At 42.0% G+C, this 24346-nt stretch overlaps 1 protein-coding gene across 1 annotated transcript in view; it reads left to right on the forward strand.

The window, feature by feature from the left end:
- The window catches only part of LOC144593165 (coiled-coil domain-containing protein 102A-like), a 349183-nt gene that overhangs the window by 204155 nt on the left and 120682 nt on the right, over nucleotides 1-24346 (forward strand). Inside the window, exon 7 of the mRNA XM_078398649.1 lies at nucleotides 15082-15185. Within this exon, the coding sequence (XP_078254775.1) occupies nucleotides 15082-15185 (104 nt within the window). The remainder of the gene's footprint in view (nucleotides 1-15081; nucleotides 15186-24346) is intronic.

The following is a 24346-nucleotide window of genomic DNA, read 5'->3' on the forward strand; positions in this document are numbered from 1 at the left end:
TGAGAACCTACTCCGGCGAAGCCTTGGAGACGTGCGGACAAATGGATTGCGAAGTTCAGTGTAATGGACAGTCAGTAACACTGCCCATCATAGTGGCCAGCTACAGAAATAAACCGACCCTCCTTGGAAAGGATTGGCTGCGTAAAATAAAATTAGACTGGAAGAACATTTTCAGCATTGATGTGTCCAAATCACGTCTTGAAAATGTCGTTAGCAAACACGCTGAAATATTTGCTGATAGTTACACGGGAATAACAGGATACTCTGCACACATTCGACTGCAGCAAGATGCGACACCTGTATATTATCGACCAAGACCGGTACCATATGCGCTAAAGCAACAAGTGGAGGAAGAACTCAACAGGTTGGAGCGGAATGGAGTACTCGTGAAGACAGACCAGAGCAACTGGGCAACGCCAGTTGTGGCTGTGCTTAAGGCTGACAAAACTGTTCGACTATGCGGTGACTACAAAGTCACAATCAACCAAGTTGTTGACGACGAACAGTATCCTTTGCCAACCTCGCAGGATCTGTATGCAGAACTTAGCGGAGCAAGAGTCTTCACTAAGCTGGATTTGTCTCACGCTTATGCCCAACTCAATGTTGACAAAGAAAGTCAGCAGTGCCTGACCATCAACACACATAAGGGCTTGTATTCATACACAAAGCTGCCCTATGGTGTGAAATCTTCCCCGAAAATCTTTCAGTCCGTCATGGACAAAATGTTGCAAGGCATTCCACACTGTGTGTGCAACCAGGATGATCTACTGATATTCACAGTGGGCATGGAAGAACATCTGGAGATACTCGAGCAAGTTCTCACACGATTGAACTGCCACAACGTAAAATTACGAAAGAGCAAATGTGCATTTGCACAATCAGAGGTGGTCTACCTTGGACTCAAAGTAGATTCCAACGGACTGCGCCCAGTGAAGGCGAAAATTGAAGCAATTGTGAATGCTCCAACGCCCAACAATGTGACAGAGCTACGATCATTCCTTGGGATGGTGCAATTCTATGCACGATTCCTTCCAGATTTAGCAACCATGCTAAAGCCACTACATCATCTGTTACAAAAGGATGAGAATTGGATGTGGGGAAAGGAACAACAACATGCATACGACATCTGCAAGAAAAACCTGACAAGTGACAAACTCCTTGTTCACTACGACACGACGCGCGAGATGAAACTTGCTTGTGATGCTTCAAGTTATGGTGTAGGTGCAGTGATTTGCCACGTAATGGATGACGGACAGGAAAAGCCTATTGCTTTTGCCTCCCGCACCCTATCACCAAGTGAGCGCAACTATGCACAGATAGAGAAGGAAGCACTCAGCATTGTGTTCGGAATCAAGAAATTCCACCAGTTTCTTCTTGGCAGACCATTCAACCTTGTGACTGATCACAAACCACTACTCACGATACTGGGTCCCAAGTCAGCTATACCTTCCATGGCGGCATCAAGGATGCAGCGCTGGGCAATTCTGTTGTCCCAGTATGACTACAAGGTGGAGTACAGAAGCTCCAAATGCAACGCAGTCGCAGATGCGTTGTCCCGATTGCCCCATGAGAACTCTGATGTGGGAAGCGAGAACTCAATCTACACACTGCAAGTCGTAGATGAAGACTTTCCAGTGACTGCAACAGAAATTGCAGCTGAAACAGTGAAGGACACTGTGCTGAAGAGTGTTTATGAACAGACATTGAATGGTTGGACTGAAGTCGAGAGTGGATCAAACTCGGAACTGAAGCCTTTCTATAATCGACGACACGAATTATCATGCGAGCAGGGATGCATAAAGTGGGGTTATAGAGTGGTTGTACCAGAGTCTTTAAGAAACAAGATTATGTACGAACTTCATGCCGAACATCCTGGCATAGTTAGCATGAAGTCAATTGCTGGAAGTTTTGTGTATTGGCCTGGTATAGACAGTGACATTGAGTCACTGGTGAGCAAATGTAGCGTGTGTCAAGATTGCCGCAGTAAACCACCAAAAACACCACTGCAACCCTGGTCATGGCCAAGTAGACCGTTTCAGAGAGTTCACGTAGACTTTTGTGAAAAGGGTAATGATCATTTTCTGGTGCTAGTAGATAGTCATTCCAAATGGATTGAGGCTAAGCATATGGGGTCAAGCACTACTGCTGAGCATACCATAGATGAGTTGAGATCAATTTTTGCATGTCATGGTTTACCAGAAGAACTTGTTTCTGATAACGGACCTCAGTTTCGTTCAGAACAGTTCAAACAGTTCATGCAGCGTAACAGGGTAAAACACACACTTGTTCCTCCATACCATCCAGCCTCCAATGGGGCGGCGGAAAGGTCTGTTAGAGTAGTCAAAGAGGCTCTCAAGAAACAGGTTTTGCAGGGTAGTTCAAAGCTCAGCATGAAACATCGTTTGGCTAGTTTCTTGCTGAAGTACAGAACTTCACCACACACAACTACGGGTTATTCACCTGCAGAACTGTTGATGAAGAGAAGGCTAAGAATACACCTAAGTCTAGTTCAACCCAATTTGGCCTCGAGAGTTGAGCAAAAACAGTTAAGTCAAAAACACCACTTTGACTTCCACAAAAAGGAGAGGAACTTCAAGCCAGATGAGCAAGTTCGTGTGCTCAGTCCTCCCAACAAGTCCAGTCGAGACAAATGGGATGTTGGGAAAATAGTGGAAGTGTGTGGAACAAAAAGATACTTAGTGGATGTTGGAGACAAGATCAAAAGTGTTCACGTGGATCAAATGATTCCAGCCAAAGACGAACCGAAAACTGAGCATGAATTCCTAATCCCTGAGTATTCATCTGAAAGTGAGTTAGAAAAGACTATTGTGGTTGATACACAAAATTCAGTGAGTACAGATAAAGAGACAGACTTCTCTAGTCAAGGTCAGCGTACTAACATAGAGCCAAACAAGCTAACAGTTGAGTCTACATGTACATCTGTTATGCCTGTTGCACCTGTTACTGTTAAACGATCAGGCAGGAACCGCAAACCAGTAACTAGGTTAAATTTGTAAATATGGTTAAAAGTATTGATGTAAATCAAGTATCACAATACCAAAATTGTAACTGAGTACTTGGATTTAATACTTAAAAAAAGGGAGAGCAGTGTAATGTATTCATGCATATTCATGTGCCATGTTAATGAGTGGGCGTTCCTTGAGCTAGGAATGCTGGGTAAATAAAGGCTGGTGTGATTCAGGCAACTAACGTGTGAGTGTACTTTATCTTTATGCCGTGTTGAACATAACACTTCACCTACTAACTAACTAACGATCAACGGAAGAAAAATTCTATTGGAAAATAAACCATCACATTTATAACCAAGAGTTTCAAATATTTAGATGAGAATCACATTCTTTGGAAAGTCAAGCTGTGATAAAGGAATCTCATTAATAACTTGAATGCTGAATTATCCTTTTATATCTTTTTTTTCATGAAACTCAGATACAGCGCTCATAAAATTTATTGGTTTTCCTTGCCTGTGGTATTTTCCCTTCATATATGCAAATTTCATCAGAACTGTAAAATTGATCAAAAAGATGTAAGGAACAGTACTGTAATAGTGTACTATATCTGGAATCATGCACTGAAACAGAATCTCTTTCCACATACCTATCTGAGAAGGGCGTTTGCTCTTAAAGACACTCCTCTTGGCAACCAGGTATCAGTTGTGTGCATTATAGCTCAAAATGGCGGCGCTGCCATAGCAGCTGCGGCTTACCTGCGGTCCATTTGTCTTTGTGTTTTTGTTGTTTTTTTGTCTTAATTGTAGTTGTGATGTCGTGTTTTTGTGTTTGTGTACTATGTGTGTATGTGGGGGGGAGGGGGGGAACTGTAAAATTGTAAATATGTGTCCCTTCCGAACGGAGACCCGACCTTTGTTTTCTGGGCCGTGTCTCCGTTCCTGCTGCGGCCTACCATCGGCCCAACTCCTGGAGCTGTCGGCCTCCAGGGCTCCGGTTCGCAGAGCCCGCGGACCGGACTTACCATCACCGGAGCCGGCCGTCTTCGGAGGCTGCGGGAGCAGTTGCGACTCGCCTTAGGCTCAGGCCGCATGGATGCCGACATCAGGAGCTCCGGCAGCGGCAGCGTGTTCGCCCGCCCCGGATCGCGGGGCTTGGGTCGCGGACATTATATAACATATAACAACTACAGCATGGAAACAGGCCTGTCCGGCCCTACCAGTCCACGCCGACCATTCTCCCTGACCTAGTCTCATCTACCTGCACTCAGACCATAACCCTCCAATCCCCTCCTATCCATATACCTATCCAATTTACTCTTAAATAATAAAATCGAGCCAGCCTCCACCACTTCCACCGGAAGTCCATTCCATACAGCCACAACCCTCTGAGTAAAGAAGTTCCCCCTCATGTTACCCCTAAACCTTTGTCCCTCAATTCTGAAGCTATGTCCCCTTGTTGGAATCTTCCCCACTCTCAAAGGGAAAAGCCTACCCACGTCAACTCTGTCCGTCCCTCTCAAAATTTTAAAAACCTCTATCAATCCACCGTCCGGCGCGGCCTAAGATAGGCCGCAGGATATTTCTCTGCTGGGCGGGGGCTTCAACGTCGGGAGCCACGACCGCCCCGACGTGCAGCAACAGCGGCAGCAGCAGCGTGTTCGCCCGCCCCGGATCGGACTTATCATCGGCGGAGCCGGCCGTCTTCGGAGGCTGCGGGAGCGGCTGCGACTCGCCTTAGGCTCGGACCGACTGGAGGAGATTCACTGTGATGGATGTTTTCTTGATGGATGTTTCTTTTGTGTGTTTTGGGGGTTGTGTAATTTTAATGCCTATTTTGATGCTTTTGTTGTTGGACTGTGGGTGACTGAATTTCGTCCAATTTGGATGACAATAAAGCTATCTTGAATCTTGAATCTTGAATGGAGGAGAGTGAGGCTGCAGCGTTAGGCGAGGGATTCCTTAGATTTGATCAGAGAGACCTGATGCTCTCATCGATGAGATAAATGGTAAGAGAGAGGCCAGTGTGCCAGGGAGGGGTTAGCCAACAGAGCAGGGTCACTATTGGAAGAGTCTGGCAGGGAGTGGCTTCAGGTCCTCCATCTAGACATGAGAATCCTCACACATTTGAGTAATGGAGAAACAAATTTCATGTCCTCTCTACCCACTACTGAAAGTAGTTGTGGAGACCCATTTCCATCAATGCTTCAGGGCTTTGATCATGGATGTGTGACAACCAATGCAGGTGGTCCTCCAAACAAGGACATGGGAGGTTAGATCATGCCAACTGGAATGTTTCTTCTGATTAGTGGTGAACATTGGCAATAAGGATTGGAGCATGGACAGCATTACTTGGTCTGGATTAATAGGTCTGATTCTCATTAGCAAGTTATGGTGAGTTCTATTGGCACTTTGTTTTAAATTTACTGATCCATCACCATTACAACCATACCATTAAACCCTATAGTGGAAACATTGGATAGGGTTCACAGTATGCTTGCAATTGCAACCATTTCTGATAAACAAAATATTGATCAACTGGATATTCTTTCCATGAGTATTCCCCAAGTCAATGTTTGCTTTGATCTCACTTTCACATGGTTATCTCTAAATTCCTTTTCTTGACTGCTGTTTCTACTTCTCAGGGAATAGATTAGCAACCAATTTATTAAATAAAACCCAGAGGCTCCCACACTGTTTCCTGTGGGTGGCTCAGTGGTACAGTTGCCACCTTGCAGCGCTTGCAGCGCCTGAGACCCGGTTTCGATCCCCACTACGGGCGCTGTCTGTCTGTACGTTCTCTCCGTCACCTGTGTGGGTTTTCTCTGAGATCTTCGGTTTCCTCCCACACTCCAAAGACATACAGGTATGTAAGTAAATTGGCTTGGTGGATGTAAAAATTGTCCCTAGTGTGTGTAGGATAGTGTTAATATGCGGGCATCGCTGGTCGGCGTGGACCCAGTGGGCCGTAGGGCCTATTTCCACGCTGTATCTCTAAAACTAAAACTAAAGATTCTATTCCCCCATTTTCTCTATATCCACTACATATTTCTGATGACAATACTTTCCATACCAGTGCTTCTCAGATTATTCAAACATTCCGTCCAGATGAGGCAGCAATTTACTTGCACTTCTTCCAATTTAATATGTTGCATTCCTTTTCACTGAAAAAAAACAAATGGTGATAGCGTGACTGCTATGCAGAGCACCTCAATTTAGCCTGCAAGATATACCCCGGACTTCCATTTGCTTGTCACTTTAATTCTTCATCCCATTCTGACTCTGACCTGCCTTCGGCATTGCAATCTGTGCTTTACAATCCAATGTTTGAGAGAGAAGCAGCATCTCACTTTCCATCTAGGTATGCTGCAGACCTTAAACCTCCATATTAAATTCAACCAATATCTGATAATCAGCTTTTTATGTTAGTGGCAAATCTATTCTAAAGTAAGGTAAATTTGTCATGTGAACTCAGTCATTCTCACTTCACAGATGCTACTTCATCTGCCGGACATTTTAAGCATGCTTCTTGACTTCCGATTCATAGCAAGATTTCACAGTCCTTGCACTTAAAAAAAATATCGCTGTTCTGCCATCTCTCTCTTCTTACGCCTTCACCAGAAAAATCAGTTGGCAAGCCTTCATCACGCTCTTTCAGCTGGAACCAACGCCGTCTGTGCCAGTCACTTTGTCAGGAGACATTATCATGAAACCACCCTATCAGAGACATTGGCCACTCCTCTGCAATTTAAAATATACTATCATATCATATCATATCATATACAACCGGAAACAGGCCTTTTCGGCCCACCAAGTCCGTGCCGCCCAGCGATCCCCGTACATTAACACTATCCTACACTTTTTTCTAGTTTCCCCAATTTCTGATAAAAGATGTGAAATGCCTTTTCTCTCTCCATAGATGCTGCTTGACTTGTTGAACATTAACTGTATTTTCTGTTTTGTTTGCTATTGGACAAATTTTCTGTACGCACCCAAAATAAGGGCTAATTTGGAGAAACAAAGAAATGCAGATACTGGTTATACTAAGGGCTAATTTGAATGGTTTTAAGAAACTGAAGTGGTTTGTGCTTATCCAAACATGTGTTGGTCTTTACAAAAGGCAGTGAGTACAGAGGTGATTCCCCAGCTCTGGGACAATATGCGTCGATAGGCTAGAACCCGTACAAATGAATATCTTCGGAGAGGACCTATGGAGGCTTATAAAATGTTGTTAGGAAGGAAGGGTGGTAGCTGAATCTCAGTGTTATGAAGGCCCATTTTAGAGCAAGCGTGGGAAAGAAGTTGTTTGTAGTGAAGGTGATCAACAATCAAAATGATTGCTGAGCCTTGATACTTTAGACCTTGCATTTATTTATGAGACAATTGAACAGGAATCTGGAAGAATTAATCTTCTGGCTTACACTCCAGTTAACACTGCGCTCTACCTGTATGGACATTCTTTTAGTTTGATCGATTGGGAAGGAGTTATGGTTAAAATTGGCATTGTTGAATTGTTGCTTTTAATATAAGATGCAAAACTGAAAATATCATATCATATCATATCATATCATATCATATATATACAGCGCGGAAACAGGCCTTTTCGGCCCACCAAGTCCGCGCCGCCCAGCGATCCCCGCACATCAACACTATCCTACACACACTAGGGACAATTTCTTACATTTACCCAGTCAAATTAACCTACAAATAAGAAGAAGTAAGTAGAAAACTTCAGGATGATTAGCAGGACAATGTCATCAGGAAATATAGAGTCATAGAGTCATACAGCCTGTCATAGAGTTGGCCCTTCGGCTCAACATGCCCACACTGACCAACATATCCCATCCACAGTAGTCCTACTTGTCTGCATTTGACCCATATCCTTCTAAACCTGTCCTAACAATGTACCTGTCTAAATGTTTCTTAAATGTTACGATAGTACCTGCCTCAACTACCTCCTCCAACAGCTCGTTCCACACACCCATCACTCTTCGTGTGAAAAAGTTACTCCTCAGGTTCCTATGAAATCTTTCCCCCCTCACCTTAATTCTATGTCGTCTGGTTCTTGATTCTTCCACTCTGGGCAAGAGACTCTGTGCATTTACCTGCTCTATTCCTCTCATGATTTTGTACACCTCTAAGATCACCCCTCATCCGCCTGTGCTCCAAGGAATAGTCCTAGCCTGCTCAACCTCTCCCTGAAACTCAGGTCCCTGAGTCCTTGCCACATCCTCGTAAATCTTCTCTGCTCCCTTTCCAGTTGACAGCAACTTTCCTATAACGTGGTGGCTAGATCTGAACACAATACTCTAAATGTGACCTCACCAACGTCTTATATAACTGCAACATGACCTCCCAACGTCTATACGCAATGTGCCAAAAGCCGTTTTGACTACCGTCTCTATTTGTGATGCCACTTTCAACAAACTATGTACCTGCACTCCTAGATCCCTCTGCTCTACAACCCTCCTCAGAGCTCTACCATTCACTGCGTAGGTCTTGCCCATGTTAGTCTTCCCAAAATGCAACTCCTCACATCTCTCTGTATTAAACTCCATCAACCATTCCTCAGCCCACCTGCCCAACCCATCACGATCCTGCTGCAATTTTTGACAACCATCTTCACTATCTACAATACCACCTATTGTTAAAATGATAGTAACAGCACACATAATGTAACAAAATACGGATAAGCATGGTCAACATAATTTTATGAAAGGAAAATCATTGGCAATCCAATAGAGGTTTTCAAGGATGTGTTAAACAGAGTAAATTGAAAGAAATGAGGCAGATATCTCAGATTCTATAAAATGGCACCTGAAATATTGCAACCCAAAATAGTAACAAGGATAGGTTTAGTTAAAGAACGTAAAAGAGAAAGGAATAATATGTTCATTATCAAGTTAGCATGTTATTTCTATGGGAATGGCATAATGATCAGTTGGAAGTGCTTTGCTATTTAAATCTATATGTTCAGATGACTTAAAAGGAATGAGTAGTATATAACAAGTCTTCAGATGATATAAATCTAGGTTGGAAAGTAAATTGTAAAAAGGACAAAAAGTATCTGAAAAAGAATTGGGGAAATGTAAGGTTATTCACTTTGATAGGAAGGAATGAATACTGTCACTTCTACTGTTTCTTACTAATTGGTTTGCAATCTCATTGGGTTTGGCTTTTACTGAGATGACATGTGGTCTCCATCTTATTTTGTTAGGTTCACAATGCCCACTTATTGCCTTCCTTGTTGATAATTTTAGATTCCCAGCAAATGTTTTGTATTTCACAGTTCCAGCAATACATTTTACCTTTCTGCTCTGTTCTTGTTCATCTCCCTCTGTTTCCATATCCACCAGATGGAGCAGCTGTAATTAACAAGCCTTCACCACCTCAGTTGGCACCACCACTATTTTGTCTCATTTATTCCCTTCCAATTTCCACCTCTTAGACATTTCCTCTGCCCCTCCCCCCCCCCTCTGCAATTTGGTCATAGAGCGTGGAAACAGGCCCTTTGGCCCAACTTGCCCATGCCGCCCAACATGCCCATCTACACTTATCCCACCTGCCTGTGATTGGCCCAGAACCCACTAAATGTAAACTATCCATGTACATGTCCCAATGTCTCTTAAATGTTATAATAGTACCAGCCTCAACTAACTCCTCCAGCAGCTTGTTGCATACACCCACCATCCATTGTGCAAAAAAAAAGTTACCCCTCGGGTTCCTACTAAATTTTTCCCCCCCAAACCTATAACCTGGTTCTCAATTCCTCTACTCTGGGCAAAAGACTCTGTGCATTTACCCAATCTATTCTTCTCATAATATAGTACACATCTAAAACATTTTTGATTTCTAATTTAGTTCTGATGAAAGTCATCTGACTGAATAATTTCTGTTTCATTTTAAATTTCTACCATCCGTTTTTTGCATTTCCATTTAATCTTTGTGGCATTGAACTAACCTAGTTCTCACTTGAAGGTTGAGCTGAAGAAAATATAAAAACAGTTTGACATATGAAATTAATCTTAAATCCCATAACTATTTTGGACCACAAATAAGGAATGAATTGGTTTACATAAATTCCTATTTGGTTAAAGGAGCGCCATCATACAAGAAACACAAGTATGATGCAGTATTCTGTGCTGATTTGGTATTATTTTGAATACCATGTTACAGCCCGAATTTGATGCAGATGAACACACCTTTAAACAGTATCTTCCCACGAGTGCTGTTTCAAGGTATTCGCAGGTTAGTTGCTGATTGATTTTCTAAGGCTTTTGCTTTAACTGTACAATTTTGTGCATTCATTGGTTGATACAAATTTTTGACTTTTGTTGACTGCAACACAGACTCAAATCTCCTTCTGCACTCCCTTCTAGTCTTTTGCTCTGTGTCTTTGTCTAACTGTTCCCATGAAGTGATGCAACTTGGCTGATGGAAGCTGCTGGTGGCTTAGTAGAGTGACTTCAAAGGCTGACCAGGCTGTGGGGGTGGCAGAGTGGCACAGCTGGTAGAGCTGCTGCCTCTCAGCACCAGAGACCCGGTTCGATCCTAACCTCGGGTGCTGTCTATGTGGAGTTTGCACATGATCTTTGTGTGTGGGTTTTCTCTGGGTGTTCCGGTTTCCTTCTTCATCCCAAAGACGTGAGGAGTTTGTAGATTATTTGGCCTCTGTAAGAAGAAGAATTGCTTCTAATGCGTAGTAAGTGGATGAAAAATGGGGATAACATAGAACTAGTGTGAATGGACTATTGATGGTCAGTGTAGATTCGGTGGGTCAAAGGGCCTTTTTCCATGCCATAGAGAGTCATAGAGTCTTACAGTGTGGAAACAGACCCTTGGCCCCACATGTCCCATCTACACTAGTCCGACCTGCCAGCATTTGGCCCATATTCTTTAAACCTGTCCTATCCATGTACCTGTCTAAATGTTTCTTGAACGCTGCGATAGTCCTCCGTCAGCTCATTCCATTTACCCACCACTCTTTGTGTGAAAAAAGTTACCCCTCTCCAGCAGGATGTTTCATTGCATGATCTCTGCTGGGAAGAAACTGTCCCTGAATCTGGAAGTGTATGTTTTCACACTTCTATACCTTTTGGCCAATGGGCGAGGGGAGAAGAGGGAGTGGACAGGGTGTGACTCGTTCTTGATTGAACTGCTGACCTTGCCAAGGCAACACGAGGTATAAATAGATGTACAACAGATAATGCAAAGAGAAAAATCCCAGAGTGCAGAATATAATGTAACAATGTTAAAGCATTACAGCTACAGAAAAAGTGCAGATTAAAAAAGTGTACGGCCGCAATGAGGTAGGTTGGGAGATTGGGACCGTACCCTTATCTTATGAGAGGACCGTTCCATAATCTGATAAGAGTGGGGAAGAAGCTGTTCATGAATCTGGTGGTATATGTTTGGATTTTCTGCCTGATGAGAGTCAGAGAGTCATAGAAAAAAGGGAGAAGAGGGAATGACAAGTGTAAAGGATGTGGAAGTGAGAGGATATCTTCATCACTGTCTTTGTCATGTTCCATCACTGTCTAATCAGATTGAACTTATTCCCCCTTTTGGCAATAAAGACAGTGGTAAGATTGTGACGGGGAGAGGAGAGGGAAGGGGTTGGGAAGGAAGGCTAGCAGTATTTCAGTCAGAAGAGATTGCTGCAAGACAGGAAGTAGGAAACGGGGAGGATGAGGAATGAGTAGTCAGCCATGCCTCTGATCACGACCTTTGCATTCACCCTGATCTCAGCTGGCATTCCCTGCTGCACCTTCTGCAAAAGTGAGTGAGTGAGTGGCACGCTGTTTGTGTGGTGTTGTGATCACAATAGCAATCTACAGTCTGCAAACTCTGAGATGTGGATGTACTCTTACCAATTGTTCTGCGTGGGTGAAGCAAATTTATGAGATTTTAAATTGTTAGGTTAATGAAGATTGTTCTAACTGAGTGATCCATCGATCTGTGGCTAAGACATTAATCTTTGCTTCACACTGCATGCATGCTGGGGGCGGGAGAGGAACTGGTTTGTCTTGCTCCCTTGTGGAAACTGGTGAGGTTAGAAGTTGTTTTTAAATTATCTTTTGGATGAGAACATACAGGGCAAAATTAGCAAGTTTGCTGTTGATACAAAAGTGAGTGGTTTTGCAGATAGTGAAGATGGATGTGAAAGATTGCAGCAGGATCGGGATCGATTGGCCAGGTGGGTTGAGGACTGGTTGATGGAATTTAATAGAGATGTGTGAGGTGTTGCATTTTGGGACGTCTAACAAGGGCAGGACCTAGATAGTAAATGGTAGGTTTCTGGGGAGTGTTGTAGTGCAGAGGGATCTAGGAGTGCAGGTGCATGGTTCCTTGAAGGTCGAGTCGCAAGTTGTGAGGTGATGTTGCAGTTGTATAAGAGGTTGGTGAGACCGCATTTAGAATGTTGTATTCAGTTCTGGGCACTATGTTATAGGAAAGATATTGTCAAGCCTGAAAGGGTTTAGAGAAGATTTACAAGGATGTTGCCAGGACTAGAGGGTGTGAGCTATAGGGAGAGGTTGATTAGGCTGGGTCACTATTCCTTGGAGCGCAGGAGTATGAGGGGTGATCTTATAGAGGTGTAAAAAATCATGAGAGGAATAGATCGGGTAGATGCACAGTCGCTTGCCCAGAATAAGGGAATCAAGGACCAGAGGACATAGGTTCAAGGTGAAGGGGAAAAGATTTAATAGGAATCCGAGGGGTAACTTTTTCACACAAAGGATGAATGGGTGTATGGAACACGCTGCCAGAAGAGGTAATTGAGGTTGGGACTATCCCATCGTTTAAGAAACAGTTAGACAGGTACATGGATAGGACAGGTTTGGCAGGATGTGGACCAAGTGCAGGCAGGTGGGACTAGTCTAGCTGGGACATTGTTGGCCGGTGTAGGCAAGTTGAGCCGAAGGGCCTTTTTCCACACTGTATCACTCTATGACTATGACTCTAAAATAAATTTTCACACCCTGCTGCACAAATATTCACTATTCGCCAAAAGTCTGAAAGAAGTAATATAAGAGGAAAACATAGTGAAAGAGGTACGTGGTAGACCCACATTGCATTCTTCATGTTTATCGAAAGCAAAGGTGAATGGATAGATTCTAAATCTGTTAATATGGTGGTGGTTTGAGATCAATCTTTGAGACATTGTAGATTCAATTCCAGATACAGTTTGTTTGCTCTGGTGAAGAAGAATTTTTTTGTATTATTTCCCAAATAATTGCATGCGACAACTTGGGATATAATACAAAAAAAGTTCCCGAGCTTACTGGTCTGTGTCAGTGTTTGTACTGCCTGCTGCTCTCCTTTTATTCTGATGATCTGGTGTCTAATGCCGCTGATGTGCACTTGCCTACAAGAAGTCTAGGTAACACAGTGTCGTTCTTTTTTACATACCTGACTGAGCTCCAGTGACATTTTTAAAGGATGTGACAGCAGGATAGCATCCTGGCACCAGTTGATGCCACCCTGCCATGCAGTAGGTTACACGTAGAGCAAGTACTGTTCCAGGAGAGAGTGCGTACGGGGTATGGGATTACTCGAGGGATGGAATTGGGTTTTTTTGGCTGATGATTTCCTCTTCAGTATTTCTCCCAATTGACGGGTCGGCATCGCACTCGAATGGTGTTTAAGAGGTAAATAAACTCACTGTGTAGCTTCAACATAGGTTCACAGCTTCCTTTATACCAATTTATCTGTTGTAAACCTCAGGACTTTACACAGCAGGTGCTTACCAGCATATTTTTTTGTTGTCCACAGAGCTGTGCCTTAGTGTGATTTATCTCATTGTGTTCAGTGCTTCTAAATAAAAACAGTTTCTGTTCACTTGTTCATGACACCATTGTACTTTTAGTTCAGTTTTGCTTCATTTGAATGCCAACATGCTGAATGCTATAATTAGTTCAGTGATTCAGATGGCCCAGCTAACATGAATTGAACATGATTGAAACTTCTTTATCATATTAATCTGGACTATGCATAAAACAAGTTCATGTTGCTGGGTTTATTTTGCATTGTTAATGACCCAAAGCATGAAGATAATGAGGGTATGGTGTGCACACCCCTATTAGTGTGCAAAGTACTCTGTGATGTAAGATATCTCTTCATGACCTTCACAAAGCTATCAAGGAAACCAAGAGGGAATTCCAGACTAAGCTCGAGTCCCTGGAGGTGCACACGGATTATGGCATGGCTTACATGCTATAACAGGCTACAATGTGAAGTTGGGCAGTGTTGCTGGCAACAATGCATCCCTCCCCAAATGAGCTCAATGCATACTATGCTCGCTTTGAACAGTGTCAGTGGAATGATATTGTCCTTGTATCCACGGTCACTGTGTTTCATTTGCCACCTCTTTGCCCACTCTCTCAACCTGTCCAAGTCCTTCTGTAGACTCCCTGCTTCCGCAACACTACCTGCCCCTCCACCTATCTTCGTACCATCCACAAACTTGGCCACAAAGCCATCAATTCCATCATCAAGATCATTAACAAACAACATGAAATGTAGCAGATCAACACCGACCTCTGCGGGATACCACTAATCACTGGCAGCCAACCTGAAAAGGGCCCTTTTATTCACATTCATTGCCTTCACCATTCTCTCCCCATACTCTATCAATCTGAAGAAGGATCCTTACCCAAAACGGGGTCTGTTCATTTCCCTCCATACATGCTGCTTGACCAGCTGAGACCCTCTAGCACTTTGTTATTTATTGTTAAAATAATGTTTGCTCTTTCAGAAATGGACAACAATTTATTCCTTTGCATAAACTACACTAAGTTATGAGAGGTTAGTGCAGCTACATTAAGCATTGAGGAAATTTAATGCTGATGCATTATAAGTTACTGGAACCAGTGCTGAACCTTGTGTTTTATAAGTGTTATGTTCATATTTTGATCATATTTAGAGTCACAATGAGAATACCAATTTGGATTTCCAGCAGATAATAAACTTTTTACAATGCATACATTCTCAATTCAATTAACCATGTCCTGTACCTCATTTCCAAGTACATATGTGCCCTTAAGACTGGGAAATTAATAATGCAAAGAGCTTAATGGTGATTATGATTATCCGTTTTATTTATGTTATTTTAGTTGGATGAGTCACTGAACCAGATCAGGAAACTGCAGCGTTCCTTGGATGAACAGACAGAACTGAATGACAATCTTCAAGTCCAGTTTGATCACTTGCAGACAAGGTAGGACACCAAGAGAGGAGAAGGGAAAGTATATTTAGGTTTATAGTACTTCATTATCATCAAACTGATTACTTCCATAAGACAGAAATGTTTATGGAGAAGAGATGACTCTCAAGAACATTAATTGTTTTCATCATTAAAACATGTTGGATGACATTATTAACAGAGTGATGTGCAAATGATGTAATTATGTAGTTTAGTATATTTATGTCACGAGTACCGAGGTACAGTGAAAAGCTTTTGTTTGCGTGCTATCCAGCAATGCTGCACAGATAAAGGCCTGTTTGAAGCTTAGTAAGAAATTAAGTAACATTCCCTGTACAATCACTAAAAAGATCTCAGAAAGTATGTGTAATTTTAACTGTTCTGTTGTGTGATTTTAAATGTGTACCAGAAATCACATACCAGAAGACAAATGTAGGTCCCTTACAATCAGAGACGGGTGAAATAATAATGGGAAACAAGGAAATGGCAGAAAAGTTAAACAAGTACTTTGGTTCTATCTTCACTACGGAACACAGACAATCTCCCAGAAATACTAGGGGTCTGAGGATCTAGTAGGAAGGAGGAACTGAAGGGAATCCACATTAATCAGAAAATGGTGTTAGGTAAACTATTGGGACTGAAGGCAGAAAAATCCCCAGGGCCTGATGGTCTGCATCCCAGAGTACTCAAGGAGGTGGCCCTAGAAATTGTGGATGCATTGGTAATTATTTTCCAATGTTCTCTCGACTCTGGATCAGTTCCTGTGGACTGCAGGGTGGCCAATGTAACCCCACTTTTTGAGAAAGGATGGAGCGAGAAAATGAGGAATTATTGACCAGTTTGGCTAACATCAGTAGTTGGGAAGATGCTTGAGTCGATTGTTAAAGATGTTATAGCAGCGCATTTGGAAAACACAGGATCGGTCAAAGTCAATATGGATTTATGAAGGGGAAATCATGATTGACTAATCTTCTGGAGTTTTTTGAGGATGTAACAAGTAGAATGGATAAGGGAGAGCCAGTGGATGTGGTGTATCTGGACTTTCAAAAAGCCTTTGACAAAGCCCCACACAAGAGATTAGTAGACAAAATTAGAGCACATGGCATTGGGGGTAGGGTATTGACATGGATAGAGAGCTGGTTGGCAGACAGGAAGCAAAGAGTAGGAATTACAGGTCCTTTTCAGAATGGCAGGCAGTGACTAGTGGGGTACCGCATGGCTCGGTACTGGGACCCCAGTTATTTACAATATATATTTAGATGAGGGAATTAAATGTGACATCTCCAAGTTTGCTGATGACACAAAACTGGGTGGCAGCGTGAGCTGCGATGAAGATGCTATGAGGCTGCAGGATGACTTAGATAGGTTGGGTGAGTGGGCAGATACATGGCAGATGCAGTATAATGTGGATAAATATGAGGTTATCCACTTTGGTGGCAAGAACAGGAAGGCAGATTATTATCTGAATGGTGTCAATTAGGAAAAGGGGAGGGGCAATGAGACCTGGGTGCTTGTACATCTTTCTCTGAAAGTAAGCATGCAGGCACAGCAGGCAGTGAAGAAAGCTAATGGCATGTTGGCCTTCATTGTGAGAGGATTTGAGAGGATTTGAGTTTAGGAGCAAGGAGGTCCTACTGCAGTTGTACAGGGCCCTGATGAGACTGCACCTGGAGTATTGTGTGCAATTTTGGTCTCCTAATTTAAGGAATGACATTATTGCTATGGAGGGAGTACAGCGTAGGTTCACGAGGTTAATTCCCGGAATGGCGGGACTGACATATGATGAAAGAATGGGTCGACTGGGCTTGTATTCACTGGAATTTAGAAGGATGAGAGGGGATCCTATAGAAACATATAGAATTCTTAAAGGATTGGACAGGCTCGATGTAGGAAACATGTTCCCGATGTTGGGGGAGTCCAGAACCAGGGGTCACAGTTTAAGAATAAGAGGTAGGCCATTTAGGACTGGGATGGAAAAAAACTTCACATAGAGAGTGGTGAATCTGTGGAATTCTCTGCCACAGAAGGCAGTGCTGGTCAATTCACTGGATGTTTTCAAGAGAGAATTAGATTTAGCTCTTCGATCTAAAGGAATCAAGGGATATTGGGAAAAAGCAGGAACAAGGTAATGATTTTAGATGATCAGCTATGATCATATTGAATGGCGGTGCTGGCTCAAAGGGCTGATTGGCCTACTCCTGCACCTATTTATCTATGTTTCTACGTTTCTATGTTACTGATCACAGTCATCTCAGTCTGAGCAGTCTTCCATTACAGGAAGAACATGATGTCGGTGCATTTTCTCACTATGTGTGGGTCAGGTAGTTTGAAGCACAGACTACGAAACTAGAGCCAAACAAAAACTACTAAATGGGTGTCATTTCAATAAAATATTCTGTCAAGTAACTTTCAACAAAATAAACTTCAGCATACAAAGTACTTTAATTTTTAGTTCCCATGGCAATAACTATTTAACATGTGAGGATGGTTATGGTATTCCTTAAGAAACCTAAAATTTAATTTCAATGAATTGACAGATGGCAGAACAAGTTTCTGTTTACTTTACTTGGAAGTGGAAATGCAAACAGAAAATGTATTAAGGTTTCAGTTGCTGCATTGCATATATATTAAGAATGCCACGTAATGGTGCATTTTAACTCTCTCGGGTAACACCTGAAGCAAGATGTTTCTGAATGCCGGGACCCAGACTATTAATTTGTACCTTAAGCATGCTATGATCCAGATGTCTGATTCTTTATTTGATGCTTACATTTGTTGAGGCTGCGATAGGCACCATTCATCTCACAAATTTACCACTTGATATTTTTATAATTTCAGCTGCTGGGAGCAGCCTCCCAATAGAAAAGATTGAAGGATCTCCTTGTAAATGTGTGGGGGAATTAGCATTTGTTTTGCTACATTAAAGGTGAAGAGCAGAGGCAGGAAGCTAATTGAAGGAGCACAAATTCTAGACAGACAGGGTACAGTATTATTTCTGAATATTCTGAAGGTAGGCTATTAACGAATCACACATGATCAAAGGATATTGATTCTCACAAGCATTTTTTTAATGAATGTGGAAGGAGGAATACAAGTCAATTTATAATGCAACATCATTGTGGTGATGAAAACCATCTCCTAATTTGTTGTTACTTTTTAAAAGCATGTTCATTATCTATTTCCTAATTGCAGCTACACCACAAGTAATCTAAATTTAAAGACACCTCTTCTGCCTTTAAAATATGATAAATATTTCTACCTGGGGCATATCGTTTACCCATTGATGGCAGCCACTTGTGAATTAAATGTTGAGCCTTGGTTGTGGAGATATTTATCGCCTCTCATAACTGATTATGATTTGTTTCCCATTCTGTTGTATTTCCCTTGGCATTGCTCTTTTAGGTTTTTCCTCGGTAACATATCACACAATGTTTTTACGTACCCTGATGGGTTCTGGTTATCACCAGAAAGGTGTTTGTATGTTTGCCATTTTTAGTATTGTGCTTCAGACTGATGTAGTCCTTGCAGTACTTGCAGTTAATGTACTCACACAATGTCATAGGTATTTTGGGTTAGCAATGTTGAATGGATGGCAACATATTTCTGTCGGTGGTATGTCACATGGGAGGCAAATAGCTGATGTTGGATGCCAATGTGCCTGGTGTCCTTGACTTTTAGTTGTTAGAGGTTGGTGTGTTCGGGAGGTGCTTTGAAAGGCAAAATGCTGCAGTGCTTCTTGTAATTGGTATACAATTGGCAGAAGGCATGTTTGCTCAGCTTTTGGAACTCTGTGCTCATCCTGGTAAGGGAAAAGCATTCTGTCACATGCTGCATCTTGTGGATGGTTGAAAGGTTTTGGGCATCACCAGCCATAGAATATCTAGCCTCCGGTCCAGATAAGTGTTTTCCTCATGTAATGGTCAGGATGTCAGTGGTGAGAATTTTTTTTGATGGTAATGTCATTGATTGTTGAAGAGACCTATTGAAGATGACATTTACCAGCACCTGTGTGGCATTTATATTACTTGGTAATATTAGCCTATGGGGGACAGTAGTCCAAGCACCTTGATCTGAGTAACTGATGGAACTGACACTGCAAACGTTCTTCACTTCTGTCTGATGATGGAGAGAGATTCATCAATGAAATAGCTGTAGATGGCCGTGGCCCTTTGACCGAATGTTTGAACATTTGAAGTATTAAATTTGGTTTTCTTCAGATAGAGCATGAAATGCTACTTTATACATTTATTTGTACTTGTAGCGTTTAACTATTTTGAGTGGTTATCTACTGACCATCTAAAAAAATTTTTTTAGAGGAATATTACATGAATAAGAACAAAAATTAACATCAGATTTTGATGGAAGAAACTGATATCACATTTTCTATGCAACTGCATAACTCTTGGTAGTTGCATAAGTGGCTTTTTAAATTAGCTCCTGATCAGTTTAAGGGAAATTCTGACCTATTCAAAAAATTGAGAGACTTTTTACCAATCCATAGATGTTTTGATTACATCATTGAAAATTGATTTTTACTGCAGGAAAAAGTATGCACTATAATAATTTATCAGTTGTTCAGAACTGGTGTTTTACCTGATAAACAAAATTCATCCAATAAATAGGAGAGATTACATTTCATATTTTTTGTAGACCTTTTAATAGTGGTAAATAGTATGATCAACATTTTGTAGCAGCATAATATAACTTAGAATAAGATGCAAATGTGATTTCTGATGAATCATGCTGTGATAATTTTTAGCTTTCATAACAACCAAGAAAGCTTGGTTGTGTAGATCATGGAACTAAAGCATTCATCTATTTTATGAATGGTAATAAAGAAACTTTAAAGCAAATATTTGTATTGGAACGTTGTCTAATTTGTTACAAAAAGGCAAAATCTAGGCTTCTTCAAATAAATAAATAGATAGATAGATAGATAGATAGATAGATAGATAGATAGATAGATAGATAGATAGATAGATAGATAGATAGATAGATAGATAGATAGATAGATAGATAGATAGATAGATAGATAAACAGAGAGACAGAGAAACAGAGAGACAGAGAAACAGAGAGACAGATGGGCAGAGGGACAGAGAGACAGACAGACGGACAGAGAGACAGACAGACAGACAGACAGACAGACAGACAGACAGACAGACAGACAGGCAGGCAGGCAGGCAGGCAGGCAGGCAGACAGACAGACAGACAGACAGACAGACAGACAGACAGACAGACAGACAGACAGACAGACAGACAGACAGACAGACAGACAGACAGACAGACAGACAGACAGACAGACAGACAGACAGACAGACAGACAGGCAGGCCATGGGTGAATAAATGGATAAATAAATAAATAGACAGAAAGCAAAATATTGTGTGAAATTTGTAACCAAAGAATTTGCTTAAAAATTAACTGGAGCTGAATGATGTCATTACCAATGCCCGATCAGTCAGCAACGTGGTGGGAGAGGACCTTTGGACTGCTTCACAAAAATGACATTTCATCCTCAACTCCCCTTGCTTTTAACTTGCACATTAAACGCCCAGTAACCTCCCTAAAGAAGGTTAAGTGCAGCAATTAACTCAGTGGATACTCATTTCACAAAATGCAACAATTATGAATAAATGGAATTCAATGCTTCTGTTCAAAAAGCGAACAATTCCAATTGTTCTTTTTTTTAAGGCAGTTAATTGTTGCTGAAGATATGAAATGTGTCAAACTGTCCTTTTTGTAACTTTTGCTCTGTCTCTACTTTATTCCTCAATGCAATATTTGTTGCCTTCCCTTTATTCACGAATCTTATAGAATTTTTCGAGGATGTAACTAGTAGAGTGGATAAGGGAGAACCAGTCGATGTGTTATATCTGGACTTTCAAAAGGCCTTCGACAAGGTCCCACATAGGAGATTGGTGTACAAACTTAAAGCACACGGTATTGAGGGTTCAGTGTTGAGGTGGATAGAAAATTGGTTGGCGGACAGGAAGCAAAGAGTAGGAATAAACGGGTCCTTTTCGGAATGGCAGGCAGTGACTAGTGGGGTACCGCAAGGCTCAGTGCTGGGACCCCAGTTATTTACAGTGTATATTAATGATTTGGACGAGGGAATTGAATGCAACATCTCTAAGTTTGCGGATGACACGAAGCTGGGGTGGCAGTGTTAGCTGCGAGGAGGATGCTAGGAGGCTGCAGAGTGACTTGGATAGATTAGGCGAGTGGGCAAATGCATGGCAGATGCAATATAATGTGGATAAATGTGAGGTTATCCACTTTGGCGGCAAGAACAGGAAAGCAGAGTATTACCTGAATGGTGACCGATTGGGAGAAGGTGAGATGCAACGTGACCTGGGTGTCATGGTGCACCAGTCATTGAAAGCAAGCATGCAGGTGCAGCAGGTAGTGAAGAAAGCGAATGGTATGTTGGCATTCATAGCAAGAGGATTTGAGTTTAGGAGCAGGGAGGTTCTGCTGCAGTTGTACAGGGCCTTGGTGAGACCGCACCTGGAGTATTGTGTGCAGTTTTGGTCTCCTAACCTGAGGAAAGACGTTCTTGCCTTAGAGGGAGTACAGAGAAGGTTCACCAGATTGATCCCTGGGATGGCGGGACTTACATATGAGGAAAGACTGGATAGACTGGGCTTGTACTCGCTGGAATTTAGAAGACTGAGGGGGGATCTTATAGAAACATATAAAATTCTTAAGGGGTTGGAGAGGCTAGATGCGGGAAGATTGTTCCCGATGTTGGGGGAGTCCAGAACCAGGGGTCACAGCTTAAGGATAAGGGGGAAGTCTTTTAGGACCGAGATGAGAAAACATTTCTTCACACAGAGAGTGGTGAGTCTGTGGAATTCTCTGCCACAGAAGGTAGTTGAGGCCAGTTCATTGGCTATATTTAAGAGGGAGATAGATGTGGCCCTTTTTGCTAGAGGGACCAGGGGGTATGGAGAGAAGGCAGGTACAGGCTACTGAGCTGGATGATCAGCCATGATCATATTGAATGGCGGTGCAGGCTCGAAGGGCCGAATGGCCTACTCCTGCACCTATTTTCTATGTTTCTATGTTTCTATATTTCATTCTTTATTTGATTTGAGGTTTAATCTACTCAATCTAATACTCAGAACACATTACTTTCATAATTCAAGGAATTACAGTAATTCACGGCATTAATGTCCAGTTCACTCCATTATAGAATGATTTCTGTCTCCATGGGACCATAGAAACTGAAAATGTATGTGCATAGAAGTGCTAGTAACTTAATTAATCCTCAATGTTTTTCATAGACGTGCATGTTTGTCAGTTATTTGCTGTCTGTAAAATTCCCCCAATGTGTAGGAGGTGAATGAGAAAATGGGAACGAGTGATTAATGATTGTTGTGGAATCAGTGGGCCGAAGGGCCATTTTCCATGCTGTTTCTCTGAAATAAAAGTAATTTGGGATTACACTATATTGTATCACCAAGGAATAACTAGATTAATTCACTATGGAGCCTTGACTGCCGGGTACGATTACATTTACCATCCTCTTCCATAAACCAAACTTTGGCTCTATGTTTGATATATACGCTTGGTAGGATCCTGACCATCAAGAAAGATCTTACTATTGTCAAATACAGTTGGCTGAGAAAGTTGTGAGAATTTGGCCAAACATTAAAGAATTCCTTTGGATACCCGGTCTCAGCTTTTCTGGTGATTTTCTGGTGATACCCCCGATGGGAATGTTTGGTCAGAAATTCATGTAAGGATGAGATGGCTATCAGATCAGGAGTTCCTCAAGGCAGTATTCTCGGCTTAACCATTTTCAAGTGTTTCATCAACAATCTCCCCGCTTTTATTTCATAAATGTGGATATATCCTCATTACTGCATATAGTTCAAATCCATTTCCTCTAATAATGATGCACTGCACGCCTGCAAATAAAACAGTCAATAATCGTGCATGGACTAATAAGTGGCAGGTGTAAGATGCGTACCACACAAGTGCAAAGTAACAACCATCTCCAAGAAGATATATACTGATCACCTCCCATTCAATGATGCTTCCACTTTCGAAGCCCCTGCCAAATAAGGGGCAAAATTGGGCGGAAATGTAACTGGACAACATATTAAACACTGTGGCTGTCTGAGCATTTCAGTGGTTGGATTTCCAGCGGTGAGTGAGTCATCTGGATTTCCAAAGATCCAAAGACTTTCCACCGACCAGAAGGCATGCCAGGTGTGTGTTAGAATATTCCTAAAGTCTGCATGATTGGAGCTCCAACTGTACTCAAGAACTTCAATGACAAAGTTGTCAATGTGATTGGCATCCCATACACCATAAGCTTTCACTCCCTCTGACAATATTGCATCTACATTCCATTTAAAAGATATACCACAGCAACTCAGTAAGGTTACTTCGACAACTCCCAAAACCATAACCTCTTCTCCCAGGAAGTGCAAAGAGAATATGATATTTGAGACCAGCACCACTTTCCAATTACACTCAATGTCACAAATCAATTTGACATGGAAATATATTGCCATTTCTTCACAGTTGCTGCATTAAAATCCTGGAAACCCTTCTCCAACAGTGATGTGAGTACCTTCAAAATACAAACTGCAATGGTTCAAGAAAGATGCTCACTACTGCCTTTAAATCTTTTCCCTCACCTTAACCTTCCGCCTAGCTTTAGACCCCACCCTGGTGTAGAGTTATTCACCTTAACTATGCAACATCATTTTATAAACTATGAGGTCACCCCACAGCCTCCTATGCTGCAGCGAAAACAGTCCCAGTCTATCTCGTGTCTCTTTATATCACAAGCCTACAGTCCAGGCAACATTTCTGTGAAGCTTCTGTGCACCTCTGCAACTTATCAGATTACTGAGTATCTTTGCTTTCGCTTGGCAACCAGAACAGTACACAATACTCCAAGTGCAGCCTAACTAATGATTTGTACAGCTGTAACATGATATCTCAACTCTGACACTCAACGCCTCAGCCGACGAATGCAAGCATACCACATGCCTTCTTCATCACTCTATCCATCTATGTTGGCACTTTCAGGGAACTATGTGCTTGTACGCCAAGATGTCTTTGTTCACTAACACTCCCCAGTGCCTTGCCTTTCATGATGGATGTCTTGCCCTGGTTTAACTTTCCAAAATGCACTACTTTTTATAGTTTTTATGCACTA

Source organism: Rhinoraja longicauda, chromosome 4, assembly GCF_053455715.1.
Source record: "Rhinoraja longicauda isolate Sanriku21f chromosome 4, sRhiLon1.1, whole genome shotgun sequence".
Taxonomy (NCBI): Eukaryota; Metazoa; Chordata; class Chondrichthyes; order Rajiformes; family Arhynchobatidae; genus Rhinoraja; species Rhinoraja longicauda.